General features: G+C 37.0%; 1 protein-coding gene and 1 pseudogene across 2 annotated transcripts in view; both read right to left on the bottom strand.

Moving 5' to 3' along the window:
• Positions 1-976: 976 nt before the first annotated feature.
• LOC143543298 (uroporphyrinogen decarboxylase pseudogene) lies at positions 977-2,950 on the bottom strand (annotated as a pseudogene). The gene is made up of 3 exons (XR_013137051.1): positions 2,929-2,950; positions 1,667-1,767; positions 977-1,576 (listed from the first exon to the last, which is right to left on the bottom strand). The product of XR_013137051.1 is annotated as a uroporphyrinogen decarboxylase pseudogene (transcript).
• Positions 2,951-6,609: 3,659 nt separating this feature from the next.
• LOC143543297 (histone acetyltransferase HAC1-like) overlaps positions 6,610-14,924 on the bottom strand; it is a 19,499-nt gene continuing 11,184 nt past the window's right edge. Inside the window, exons 9-16 of the mRNA XM_077035653.1 lie at positions 10,986-11,186; positions 10,318-10,460; positions 9,936-10,242; positions 9,710-9,849; positions 9,053-9,131; positions 8,225-8,614; positions 7,050-7,267; positions 6,610-6,965 (exon numbers count right to left, since the gene is read on the bottom strand). Of these exons, the coding sequence (XP_076891768.1) occupies positions 6,851-6,965; positions 7,050-7,267; positions 8,225-8,614; positions 9,053-9,131; positions 9,710-9,849; positions 9,936-10,242; positions 10,318-10,460; positions 10,986-11,186 (1,593 nt within the window). The 3' untranslated portion in view covers positions 6,610-6,850. The remainder of the gene's footprint in view (positions 6,966-7,049; positions 7,268-8,224; positions 8,615-9,052; positions 9,132-9,709; positions 9,850-9,935; positions 10,243-10,317; positions 10,461-10,985; positions 11,187-14,924) is intronic.

Below are 14,924 nucleotides of genomic sequence, written 5' to 3'. Positions count from 1 at the left end.
TATTATTATTATTATTATTATTATTATTATATGGTTCACAAGGAATGCATCGAATTCAATGCACCTGGTATATTCTAGATCATGAATATAATTGTCCATTCAATCTATTACAACATACGCTGTGTATTTGTGTAATTATGAAATAAACCTATCAAATTATATTTCATAATCATGAAGATAATTATATTACCCTAAATCCTAACTTCTATTCTAGCTAATAACACCTTTTTAAAGTTGTTAATTTAACTCACAAGACAATTTTATAATATCCATCTATTTGATTCACGCCCCGTATATTTGTTGTACTATAGGAATGATGACATGTAAAAGCTCTTAAAAAAATTCTTAACATGCCCATGCTATATGTTTTATAATATAGTATAGATATAGATTATATAGATATATTTGAGTATTTTTATCTTATATGAACTTAATGTGATAATGTAATTAATAATTATTATTTGCACTTAATGTAGTTATTAAATTATAATTATCATTAGTTAAAAGACCATAAACCTTTTGTATCATCTAAGGATGCAAGAGTAATATTACAAAATTTGAAGCTTAATCAACTTGAACCAAACGCTTTGAATACAAATCGAGTGATTGTCAAATTACTTTTCCTACCCAATTATGAATTGCCATTTTTGTCCTTGTCATGTAATTATGAAATTACTCAATTATCCATCACTCTTCCTTTATATATAATATAGAATATAGATATAGATTTTCAACTTGTGTACGACCCGCCCTACTATAGCTAGTTTCATCAAGAAACACCATTATAGGAAACTCTTCTTTAGTTGTTGAGTTACTTGTAGAGCAAGGTGAAAGTTGTCTCATTATTGAGTTATGGATACGGTTAGTTTTTATTTTCAACTTTATAATGAAAAACCTTTAAGCCAATTCCCAAATTTACCTAAATATATTGGCCCAAAGCATAAATAGTTAATGTAAGATGGAAAGAATGAACAACATGTGACATATTAAACTAAAGTGCAATGCAACAATACTAACATGTAACAAATAATTTAAAGTCTTGTCTACAAAAAGCACTCTTTTTAGTACCTAAGACTTTTAGCAACCTAAAAAAAATGAGCAACATTTTCTTATGGTGTGCCTACAACAATCCCATGACCAAGATTCAATATATGTTTACCTTTCCCTGCTTTCTTCACAGTATCATGTATCCTATTGGCGATGAAATATTTTGACCCGAACAACACACCCGGGTCTATGTTCCCTTGAACCGCTATATCAGAACCTAACCTTTTTCTGCCTTCAACCATATCCACGGTCCAGTCCAAACTAACCACATCCACCCCGGTCAAAGGTAGCCATTCCAACAGCCTACCTGACCCACTTGCATAAAGAATTAAAGGAAGATCCGGGTGAGTTTGTTCAACCGTGTTCATGATTCGTTTCAAGTAAGGCAAACTGAATTCTTCAAAGTCAGTCGGGCTCAGCTCGGTGGCCCATGAGTCAAAGATTTGAACCGCTTGTGCACCATTGTCGGCTTGGTATTGATGTATGTAGCCATTGAGGTTGTGAATTTTTCAAGCAGTGCGTGTAGGACCTGCAATAGTGAACCGACAGAGTCACTAACATTTAACTTACGAAATATGAAATTTTGAATTATAATAATATAATGTAATAAATTAATCACCTTAGGCTGTGAGAAAGCAAGCCTCTTAATTTTGGAAAAGTGCTTTGATGACCCGCCTTCGACGCAATATGATGCTAGAGTAAAAGGAGCACCAACGAAATCTACAAATTTCCAACACTACCAAAAGTGTTTTACAAATTTCCAACACTATCAAAAGTGTGCTTAGTTTAGTCCGAACTTTACACTACCATCTTTTTCCTTAGCCCAAATCGCCTCAACTTTTCCTTATTACATCCTTCTAACCTTGAGAAATAGTGTATAGAGGGTATGAGGTTGTTATTCATTGGTATGTATGTATGTATGTTTATGTAATAGAAGCACAAGAATGCACTATATATAGGCTAACAAAGTTAATAGAAACATAATGACATATGAGAGTTAAGAATGTGAATAGTCACCATAATAATGATAAATGTGGATAGTCACCATAATAATGATAATAATAACACATGTAAACCATAACCTTTTGTTTTCTAAAGGATTGAAGAGTAATGTCTAAAAAATTGAAGTTTCATGATGTTGTACTAAGAGCTTAAGAGTTGATGGATACATTGACAAATTACTTTTCTTGCCCTATTATGAAATGACATTTTTGTCATTGAACTCTAATTGTGAAATTACCATGGATACCCATCACTCTTCCTTTATATATAAATATAGATATTATAGATTAGTTTAATTTATTAAAAAGGTTTTTTTGTAAATAAATTGCAAAAAACCAATTTGACCTCATGTGCAGGGCACATGACAAGATTTAACGTAAACATTAACTGAGTTATGGCCAAAGAACAAACGTTATTAGATTTGTAAACATAAAGGATAAAATATATCAAATTTTAAAGATAATGGAAAATGAGTGAAATTTGGTATAAAGATAAAGGACGATCTTTCTTATATCGCTAACATATTGATGACGTGTAAAAGTAAAAAAAAAAAAACAAAACAAAGTACCAACAAAATAAACTATTGTGGATTCTCTTAGGGGTGTTTGTTTTTTAAAAAAAGTCTTCTGAACCTTTTCTGTCTGCGTTGCACGACCACGACGTGCAGACATTTAGGTCGGCAGATTGTTCTTCGCGCCACTTCTCTGGCCTCTTCTCGCATTTTCTTTCATTTTCAGATCTGTTTATTTTCAAACCCTAGCAAAAACACAACCACCCTCCTCTTCCATCCCTCTGTTCCCGTCGCCGACCCTCCCCTCGCTTCCGCCGCCCATAACACAGCCTCGCCGATCACTACGCTGGTAAAACGAAACAAAATACAGTCCAATTTGATGATCTCCATCGAAATTGGGACCTCAAAGGACTCTGTTCGAGAAGATTAACCATAAAGACACACTCCCTGTTCGGATTCTCGAAGACGATGGTGATTGAAGCAAAGAACTCTTCTGGGCTGTTGTCGGATTCCTCAATTAAACCTCCATATCTAACCAAGTCCTCAAGGTCATTTTTGCTTTCTTTGATTATTAATTTATTAAAATATTCCAAAAGGGAACTCATTTGGGAAAATTAAGCCGTAAAATGTGAATTTTTCATGTTTTGTAATGTTGCACACAGGTGTTTGATAATTGGTCTAGCGGAGACGAATTGCGGGTTAGTGTGTGCAACCGTCTGAGAGAACCGTAAGGTTATTGGTTGATGAAGGACTAGTTGATGTTGCAATGTTGGCTTTGAAAGTTGTGAAGAACACATCTGGTATGCAACCGTCCGAGATTTACCATTGAAGATATCTTTTGTTCTTCACCGGAGACTGAAGTCGGGTTGTTCGTGCTCTTGTTAATCTGAAAATGAGCTGCAAATGTATGTTCTAAACCTACAGAGTTTTAACTTTTATTTTTATTTCAAGTACTTTGGTTGGAAACTTATTAGTTATTATAATGATTTATTGAGAATGCAATTTGGGCTATGAGGTTAATCAAAGGATGCATATTGCATGGCGATTTAACATATTAGTTAAAATTGTGTTTTTTTTTTGTAATTTGCATATTACTTAGATTTGCAAACAGAGGTTGTTCCAACTATGGAGACTGTTGAAGCATTAATGGAATATTTGGTTGGTCCATTGCTACCTTTGAAGCATTATGAAACTGCAAGTGAATCATCTGAAGCTCAACAAGAATATGTTGCTAAACAAGTATTTTCATCTTCCTCTTCCCTTTTGTAAATCATATGGTCACCCACGGGTTTGTTGACATAGACAAATTTGAAGATGCGTTGATTCATCTTAAAGTGATGGAAGATAATGAATTGAAGCCCACATGTATCAGTTTATAGTTGGTTGATCAAATCTTGTGCAAAGAATGGTTTGTATGATGAGATGGCAAAATTTGTTAAAGAATGGTTTGTATGTGTTGATCAAATCTTATGAATATTATTCAAAGAATGGTTTGTATGATGAGATGGCAAAATTTGTTAAAGAATGGTTTGTATGTGTTGATCAAATCTTATGAATATTATTTCAATGTTGTTCTTTGACTCGTATTTAAATTTCGATGTTGAAGGCTTTTTTTAAGTTCTAAAAAATCGGGTTATTTAAATTTCAGTTTATTTTAGCAGTCTGCAAACGTTAAAAACAGTTTTTTTTTTGCAGACTGCAGAGGTTTGGTCCACCTCTTCTTTTACAGATATGATCTGCAGACTGCAGATGTTTTACCTTTAAAAAAACAAACAGCACCTTAGTGTTTGTTAACTATTTCCTTCTAAATAAATGTCACCACCTTCACTATTCCATTCATTAGTCAAACTATATTAGTATAACATAATTAATTTTGTTTTGTTAGTTTGTCGCAAGGTCTGTTTAGATTCTTTTGGAGACCATGCGGTGCATTGCAAAGAATTGTCTGGTTTTTAAATATAGACATGATTTGGTTAGGGATGTTTTGTGTGAAGTTTTTAAACGGGCAGAGATTTCTGATACAAAGGAGGCCCCTGTTAACTTTCTCTTGGATCCGCTTGAAGGGAGGTCTACTTTACGGCCAGCTGACATTCTTGTGTTTGGGTGGGCAGGGGGGACACGCTTGTGTGGATCTTACAGAAGTGTCTCCTTTTGTTGGGCTCAGGGACCGTGGGTTTGTTGCGGGCCAGGTTGCGTTGAAGGCTGAATCGGGCAAAGTTGTTAAACACGAGAACGGTTGTTTAGAGAATCAACATGTGTTTATCTCGTTTGCTTTTAATACATTTGGTTTTCTGACCCCGGAGGCTGTGAATTTTTTTAGCAGGGTTCAGCGTATCGTGCATGACACTTTTTCGGCTCATAAGTTCTAAAGCTTCGTTTTTAATATGATTGACTTTGCTATTCAAAAGAGGGTTGTGGCGCAGCTTGTTGCTCGTTTATTTACCACTTTATTGTAATCGTTTTGAGTTTAAGGAGAATATGATAAGTTAGAATTAAGAAAAAAAAATTTAATAAAAAAATTTGTTAGTTGTTTATATAGTTAATAACTATCTATGAGTTTTAGCTTTTATTTTATATTAGTATGTTCAATCAAGCAAGGTGTTTCCTTAATGTAAATGTTAAAAACAAAGTAATTTTAGAATGGTTTCAACATAAGACCTCAAGGGTTATTACCGACTACTACATTGATCGTGAAAAGAAAAACATATCGAATGTAAAACAAGTCTGTTAGTAGCCTTTGGTTACAATGTTCTAATTCTACCACTTTCATTTTCATTATTTGATTTATTATGTTGTATCCCCCACCCCAACCACACGCACCAATTTAGATGTTCAATTTCCAACACTGTGTGGGCATGGAGTTGGCAATTCCTTTGTGACTTATTGCCAATTGTGTATGTGATGTTGAATGACGTTTGTCATTCGGAAGTTGGAGTTATAAATTCCGAAGTATTGAGTAGATAGATAGCAAACCATATTAACTTATAAATGAAGTTTCTATAAATGAGATTTATAAAGGGAGTGACAAGTTCCTAGCGAAGTCTTTAAGTTTTATGCCTTCGGGCGACTATGTGTTATCACTATGATTATAATTGTTATAAGGGGATGTTTTAACTTATAATTGTTATAAAGGGAGTGACAAGTTCCTAGCGAAGTCTTTTTATAAGCTTGATGCAGTAATAAGGAATGGATGACACTTGATGGGCATGAAGGGCTGAAGACTAACATCCTTTTCAACTTGGAGTTCTGACTTTGTACGCTTTCTGTTGCCAATATTTGATGTTTAAGGACTATATTACATGTGTAAACCCAACCTCTGAGATACCCTTGGTTTATGGCGTTTCAAGTTGGTATTAGAGCAATAGTTTGAGAGGTTCGGGCATCTCCTAATGTCTGAACTCAAATCGAGAATTGGACATAGTGGTGGATGCCAGCAAGAATAACCCAATGCCAGTGAGCACCTGTTAAGAGGTAAAGGTTAAGAAGAAAGGTTGTCTGAAATAGGGAAAAGATTAGAGCACGAACAGTAACAGGAAGGGTTAATAGCACTTGATCAACGTGATGGGTTTCAAACCACGACCTCCAGGTTGTCGTAAACCAGTTCCTTGACATCAATTCCTAAATCGGGTTACAAACCCATGGCTCCAAACGGTTCCAAAGTTGTTCGGTTTTGGTTCGGGTTCTCGAGGTCAGTTAACCAGTTTCTCAGCACACCTCTAGATTGGATTGTTCTCTTAAAAACCAGTTTAGTCCGGAACCAATTTTCACTGAAACTGCGCCACTTTGACCCGCAATCCAGTTCATGCACCTCTAGTGTATGGTTTCTCAAACAACTAATGAAAAGGAAAACGATTGAAGACTATGATGAAAGACTAAACACCACTGGTAAAAAGCACAACTTTATGTGTTTGTTTGCTCTTGTTATGTGAGTTGGTATCAGAGCTTGTTACTCACATATTGGACAATTCTTGTTTTTATGTGTATTTTTATTTTAAAATAAGCCAAAATCGACCAATTTTCAGGTCATCCCTTTAAAAACTGTCAAAAAGAAGGTAGCCAACCTCATACCAAAAAAATAAAATAAAAATCCAAAAGCATCTCTCCCATTTGATGTTTCAATCTCCATAAACCTGCTGCATATAGTCTATATATATTTCTATGACTATCTTCCTCCTGCTACTGCTGGTGGTGACTCCATTCAGAAAATACACTCCAAAATTGAACTACTGCAATCAAACCTGTAACTGTACACTGACATACAGCATGTTGTATATTTACAGTTTAATGACATCATCCACTGCCGCCCGCCACCTCAGCAGCACGCTGCCTCATCATCTCCATAACCGCCACCCTCCTCCGGCTATCCGCCTGCTGGTTCAGCCTTCTCAAATGTTCCTTCAGATCTCTATATTAAATCAATTTACATGTCAACACAAACTTTTAAAAAATGTGACAAAATATAAAAAAAGTAACATTTTTTAAAAAGGACCTGCAGCGGGGGACATTGCACGGGGAGTCTTTACAAGCACGGGCATGAAGTTGAAGAAGATGCCACATTTTCTTGCAAAGAGGACAACCGCCAGACGCACGAACTTTGCATTGTCTTCCATGTCTGAAAAGTCCCCTTACCTTTGTACAGTTTGGATACGGGCATGGTGCGGATCTACATTGGGATGCGTGTACCAGAAGATCAAGCATCTTTCGTAGCTGCAATGCAACATATTCACCGATCACATTATGTTCACGCATGTAATATAATTATCAACCCGTCTTTCGTATATCCCCTCAAAACTTGAATAAATCATATTTATATCAAACGAAAATATAATATTGAATACCTGTTTTCATATTAGTGACATAAATATGCTTTATTTATGCAAATATTCAAATTATGAGAGTGAGAAGGGTATAAAGGTCATATTATAAACTGTATTTAATGAAATGGGTATATATTAGGCCTTTAAAAGAACCAAACGTACATGAATGGGGCATGTTCATGTTCATTCGTTTAACTTCAACGAACAAACAATTGACTAGGAACAATTAAATAATGTGGTTTCCTTGTCCGTGGTTATTCGTTAAAAAAACAAATGTGTTTGAGTTGTGTCCATTTATGTTCGTTCGTTAACAGTATAAACGAAAGGTTCACAAACAAACATAATTGAACATAGATGAACAAACATAAGCGAGTAATAACCAATTAAAACTAAATGTGACCAATCTATTGGGCCTAAAAACTTAATAAAAACTAGAAATTGTAATGGATGATATTATAAATTCATAAAGCTAGACAAAATTGTAATGGACCAAAACCATTAAAAAAATATACAAACGAACCAACATAAACAAATTTAAATGAACAAATGGTCACAAACATTATTGAACGAACTAGGCATGTGTGTTCATGTTCGTTCATTTAACTAAATGAACAATCAATGTTATTCGTGCTCATTCATTTAGTAAATAAATAAAACATAAACGAACGTCCTACCGAACAGTTCACAAACAGTTCATTGAATGTTCAGTTCGTTTACAAGCCAAGCAAATATGAAATTTCGTGTTTTGAATGAGTATATTCTATACGAATTTCTTTGTTTGGATAAATATGATACTACTGCAAGTTTTTAGCGCATATATAAAATAACCCCAATTGTATATTATTACCTGTGAGACTCGTTGTTGTCGGGCTTCTTTGTTTTGTGCATCGCGTTCAGAAACGGACGGGTGGTGAGTTAACTTATGAGGATGACTAGCTCCTTCTTTAAGATAACAAGCATTGCATATATCATAATCGGGACAGATGTCACACCGCCATCCTTGGCCCGCTTCAATATCAAGACGACAAATACTGCAATTTATCACAAATGCAGGAGCCGTTGGGTTGTGAAGATGATACAAAGCCATCATTGATGAATGCTTAGCGCGTCTTAGTGTGTCATACTGATAATGGTTTCCTTGACAAAGGCTTAGAAAAGCTTGTCGGGTATCAAAGAATTCACTCTCGAGAATTTCGTCTTTATCTGTTGTGTTGGTGGGTACGCCCTTGATTTCTATCTGCGCCATTACAAATATCAAATCAGATTATTAAACTAAAAATAGGTTAGAACACCCGTGTATTATACTGTTGAATAAAGGAAATACTAAAAAGTTAGTAATGAAGTGGGAAAAAGAATCTTGGGTTCACAGAATTGTGACACGTGGCACAACCAGTTAACTATTTATTAGGTATAGATTAGATTGAATGATTATAATCAGATATTTACATGCAATAATCAGTTGTTTTGAGTTTAGATGATTTGGATTATTTAAGAAACTGACTAAAAAATGACCAAAACAACCGTTTGTTTTATATCATTTACAGTATGAAAGTTAGTTTTTTTTTATCAAATATGATAATATACTTACAAACTATTTAACATAATTATCACTTTGTTCAAAACACTATACACTGATTTTTAATTAAATAATCAGTTTTCTAAGGCAACAACTTACAGGATAAAGTGGATGTTTCATCCTTTGGGTAACGGGATGTCTCTCTCTGTCTTCAAGGTTTTTTTCAACTTCATAACAACTGAAACACACATCAACAACCAATCAAGTTATATATAATTTGAAAGAAGAAAACATACCCCGTGTATGCAAAGTTAAAAAAAAAACATTTGAGTGTAATGGGAAACAATCCAACAGGCAAGACACGTCAGTATTGATAGCTCAATATGATGAAATGTTTAATTTTGAAACAAAAGTGAACATTAGCTGTAAATAGGGCTGTAAACAAGCTGAGCCAAACCAGGTAGGAATAGGTGTCTGTCATTTACAAAAGAGCTAAAAGCTGACTTGACTCGACTTTTTTTATCTTAACAAGCTGCAATGTTGAGCTCAGTTTGGCCAGTCAAAAAGTTAGAGCAAGCTCGTTCAAATTTACTTTTTTGAAATTTGTATTTTATACAATATATATATAGACAAAAAATAATATTAATAACCAAGCAAGCCACAAGCTGAGTCGACCATGACTTGACCTTGGCTCGTGAATAGACTGAGTTGGCTTGGCTTGGCTTGGCTTGGCTCGGCTCGGCTCGAGCGAGGTTCAAGCGAACAGCGGACATTTTGAACAGCCCTGGCTGTAAAGTTAGAAACGATGGCAGTTACCTGTCGCAGAGCTGAAAATTTTTGCAATTGTTGCAGACCCAACGTTTTCCAGAGACCATTAAGAGACAGCAATGTGTACATGAATGCTGCAAGTGAACCATAATGAAATCTTCTTTCATTGGGGATATTGTCTCACCAAGCTGTAAAACAAACAGCAGAAACAAAGATAAAACCATGTTAAAAATATACAAAACTAAGATTTACAAAAACAATGGACGAAAAATACCCTATGCATGAGTAGCACATCTTTAGAAGCATTAGAAGAAAAATCAGATTGACCAGAATCTTTGAGAGCTCTTTTCATTACAGTCCTTTTATTTGACACTTTCCTATTTTTTCTTCCTTCTTCTTGTTGAAGTTGATAGATTATATCCTCAGCAGCACCGGGCCAATAATCACCGTCAAAATATGGCAAACGAGCTGCGGTCACCTTAGCTTTACACTCACCAGATTGTACAAAAAAATGGTCATATAAATTAGTCAACTCCACTACAATATTTTCCTTTGAGGCTTTTTTCAGCATCTGTAAATACCTGATGAAGGAATCATGTCAGATGGTTCCTAATATAATATTAACGAACTAATGTGCATTTTACACACGCGCTTACCATTCTCTTAGTTTATCTGACTTTGGTGTCTTTTGAATTTCAGGATGGCAATACAAGATATAATCTTCACCCTTTAATGGAGGGCATGCCCATATATAACAACTTGTGAACCCACGTAACTTGCAATATTCTAGGTAACCAATCTGAGAAAGTAATAGGAGAGCACATTTACTATTATTCATCAATAAAGTTGGTCGTTCAAAAAAAATATATAATAGGCTCGCAACTTGCCAGCTCGAGCTCAATAAGTGAAGCTCGAACTTGGGCTCATTTACTAAACACGCTTAGTTTTAGTCACGAGCTCCGACTCAAGGTCGTTTAAGTTTGCCTCAATTCGAGCTTTTAGCAAGCCAATCTTAAGTGGACGTAGCTCACGAGCGGCTTGGCTCACTTGCACCCCTAAGTGGTTTTCATTGGGATGGAATAAACAGGACAGTAAATCGGCTACAAATTTGAGTATTAGAAACCGATTAAAAAAATGAATATGAGGTGTTTGAGTATCTTTTTTAAAATCTTGACAGGTCTAGTTCCGGATTGAACCAGACCGAACCGAGAACCGGCAATCTAATATCTCAAAACCCAATTATAGTCGGTACCTGTTCGACTACTCGGTTTTGACGGACCGGCCTGATATTCAACTCGAAAAAGTGAAGAATCTAGAAACTTACCAGAATTTCATGATATACAAATGTACGCAGAGCTTCTCCTGACACTGTTCTTATCTCGGGCCTAAAGTACTTGACTGAATCCAAATACGAGAGATAAACACGACGATGATTTGGCTGCACACATTCTGCTCCAAATTCTTGAACATACATGCCAAAAAGACATACTTCTACCCCTTCGATTTTCTGAAACAACAAAACAACCTACAAACAACAATAGTAACCTTAGTTGTTGGCCAATCTACTCCAAAACTTCAACAAAAAAACATGGGTTGTTCAAAAAACTTGTTACATGCGGGGAGACCCGCACATACGGTTTTTAGGGGGATCTGGTCGAAAGACCGGCCGGCGCCCACCCGACTAGAGGGACCGAGAAATTAATAGAGTACAAAACTTATCTTCAAGCTTTACCTTCTTATTGAGCGTAGCGAAATCAAGGTTTATGAGAAAGTCAGCGAAGTTTCTATGATGTGAGCCGTATGATGGGCAACTATCTCCTGCGGTTCGGAGAGGACTCAGCTGTTAGTTAGTACCCCCTTGGTTTCGGGGTGGACCCTTTCACTCTATTTTATTATATACGTTTAGTGAAAAGAATGTTTTTTGATACACCTAGGACATGGATTCTTTATGAACCAATGGATCGTGACAAGTCGTTACTACTAGCAATGACTTCCTCTTTCATTACTTCATTCTTTTCATATCCCTCTCCTTTGTTCTCAGTTACTCATCAAATGGCACTCAGTTCATATCTTTAATTTAAGTTCGATCATTGACAAGGTTCAAAGAAAGGGTGGGCTATTGATAAAGAATCGATTCCAAACCACAGACTATCTCTTTCTTTATTCGATTCTTTTTCTGAAAATAAAAAAAGAAAAAAAAAGAAGGGCGACTCAACTTCTCAGCTAGAGTTGGGGGTGGGACTTGTTGGCATAATGCAAGCTGGAACGTGGGAATTCGAGGTCTCATGAACTACTACTAAAAACCTACTTTTTTCTTTTTGGACAAACGATATCAGGTCAGGTCTATGGATGGATCCAGATCTACGGGCCGGCCGGCCCCGGCCGATGAGCATAGGGAATCTATACTCGAGCGTTCAACTGGCCCCTGACAAGATAGGTGAGGAATCATTCTTGATCTTTTTTATTGGGGCCTACAACTTCTCCGAGCCGACTAGCATCCCTTTCCACTGCGAACAAAGAAGACGACTATAGGATCGAATTCGCTTTCCATGGTGAACTGGTTGTCCCATACCTTCTGCCTGTCTCATATGTGTGGTACCAGGTCTTTTTCGGTTCCAGCCCCCTCGAATACATAGGGTAGGTAGGACTGGGTGAGAAAGGGTTCCCTGTTGCCAATAAACTTTCCCCGGCCTTCGATTCCCCTTACTCATAAAGGGTCTTACGGTCGGTACTAACTAAAGAAAAAGAGTCTTCTCTCTAAGAGTAGGCGTGGAGAGTTTTTTGCGGGGAAACTTGCAAGTACAGTTTGGGGGGAGACGGGCGTCGACCCAACCTAAGGTTCCTCCTCCGAAATATAGCCATCCCTGCCCCCTCACGTCAATCCCACGAGCCTCTTATCCATTCTCATTCAATCACGGCGGGGTAGCAAATCAAAATGAAAAACTCACATTGGGTTTAGGGATAATCAGGCTCGAACTGATGACTTCCACCACGTCAAGGTGACACTCTACCGCTGAGTTATATCCCTTCCCTGCCCCCATCGAGAAATAGAACTGACTAATCCTAAGACAAAGGGTCGAGAAACTCAACGACACTATTCTTGAACAACTTGGGGTAATAAGAACAAGAGATCTTTCTCGATCAATCCCCTTGCCCCTCATTCTTCGATAAGAGTCGATCCGATTTTTATAAGGCTCCTCCTCCGAATGAAATTCAATGGGATCCAGAGAGACCATGTCTTCATCCATAAGCTCCCAAGTACCCGGATCGATCGAAAGTTTGATTCTATCTGAACTACTCATTTTCAAATGATATCCACATTGTTCACAAAGATTCATTTTTGATTTAAAAAATTTCTTATAATTTAATCCATAACAATTTTCGCATTGAACCCACAAATGCTTGTATTTTTGAGTTACATCCAGATCAGTAGAACTTTCTAGATCAGTAGAACTTTCTCATATAATTTGATCACTCGTTCTGGCATCCGCGTTTTGACTACTATTTCCACTTTCACCACAAATGGAACTAGAAATGTAATTGTGACTGGAATTGTCACTACCACTTACAGTATAACTATCAATACAGATTTGAGACTGAAGATAACTGTCAATGCAACTATTCATGTGATTATTCCAAGTATACTGAGTATCATTCATGGAAGGATCATTCATGGAAGGATCATTCATGGAAGGATACGGTCTTTGTTGGCCGGGGCGAGCACTCTCTTTTCTTTGTCAAATTCCGTCTTACCAAACAAGACTGACTTCTTACCAACCCGCGAAGGGTTGTGAGGCTGGACCAGGCAGGTACGAAGAATGAATCTATATCTGTGCACGGAAGGGCCGGCGGCCGCTCAACTGTTCGAGCGCAATGCAGTGGTATTGGTTCCGCTTCGACAAAGGTAGAATGCCTGGTCGAAGGTCCAGTACAGTAGGTAGCAGGCGTGTTCGTTTTGGCTCCCGAGCGAGAACGAGAAAGAGGCGATGCACCTTCCTTGCTGCTACGTACGTTGACCTTGACTTGACAGATTCATCCAATTGAACCCAAACTCAAAGGAGGACCACAAGCTCGGGGCTCGACGAAAGAGAAATGCGCTAACTATGAATATGATGCCTGAAGATGAAGACCTACTTTATATCACCCTTCATTTCGAATTAGCAAAAGCAATGTCTCCTTGCATAATATGGATTCCAAACATTCATGATCTGGATGTGAATAAGTCAAATGACTTCTCCCTAGGTCTATTAGTGAACCTTCTCTCCAGGGATTATGAAACTAGAAATATTCTTGTTATTGCATCGACTCATATTCCCCAAAAAGTGGATCCCGCTCTAATAGCTCCGAATAAATTAAATACGTGCATTAAGATACGAAGGCTTCTTCTTCCACAACAACGAAAGCACTTTTTCACTCTTTCATATACTAGGGGAACCGGAAATGCGATATCTAAAGTCAATCTCAGTGAATTCCATACCAAGCAGCCCAACCAAAACCTAACAGTATATCAGATCTATCCTATAAAGGTAGTCCAACACAAGTAATCGATACTACGCCTTCGCCCTTTGAGAAGTTACTTTGTGAAATAGGATTGCTCCCTTGTACAATTTCTTCATTTTAGATAGCTAGAGCTAAGCCTGTCCTAAGTATGAGTCGGGTAGGACCTTTCAGTCAATTGCCTTGCCTTCCTTGCCTATTCATTTAGTCCAACAATTGAAATACCTATTCGCATTCCTTCCCAGTCCATTTCGAAAGTTACTTTGTTCAGTCGATAGATGCAATGCTGCGATGGAGAAATATCATATGCTCTCCAACTTGAAAGACCTTCTCTTCCCCCTCTTGGAAACAGGCTAGCGATGAGGAGAAAAGATAATGACAAACGAACTGAAAACTGCGAATGCTTCTAATTCATTGAATCTTATTTTAGAATCCAATTTTATATATATATATATATATAAAGCAGAGTGATGTCTTTATGACAATTCATCAAGTCCGATCGAGAAACCTGCGCCCAAAGTGCTTACGTAGCCGGTCACCGTTTGGCTAAGATCCTTGATGACTGATTCATAAACCACTCTAGCTTGATTTCAGTCTTGTGTTAAGTGTTCGCATAGCGACTCAGGTCCTAACAACTTGATGTCAGACTGTTCAACATGAGGGACATCTAACTCCTCTAACACAGAGAACATAAAGACTAGGATTAGATGCTTAACACACGCAAGTCGGACTCTCTTTTCCCTTTTTTCAAAAAGAAGCCCCGCCC

This window comes from Bidens hawaiensis, unplaced genomic scaffold, assembly GCF_021521415.1.
Source record: "Bidens hawaiensis isolate Kalapana, Puna unplaced genomic scaffold, B.hawaiensis_p1.1 tig00013116_1, whole genome shotgun sequence".
Classification (NCBI taxonomy): domain Eukaryota; kingdom Viridiplantae; phylum Streptophyta; class Magnoliopsida; order Asterales; family Asteraceae; genus Bidens; species Bidens hawaiensis.
The sequence above is the reverse complement of the archived record's forward strand: the minus strand, read 5'-3'. Positions and strand labels throughout refer to the sequence as shown.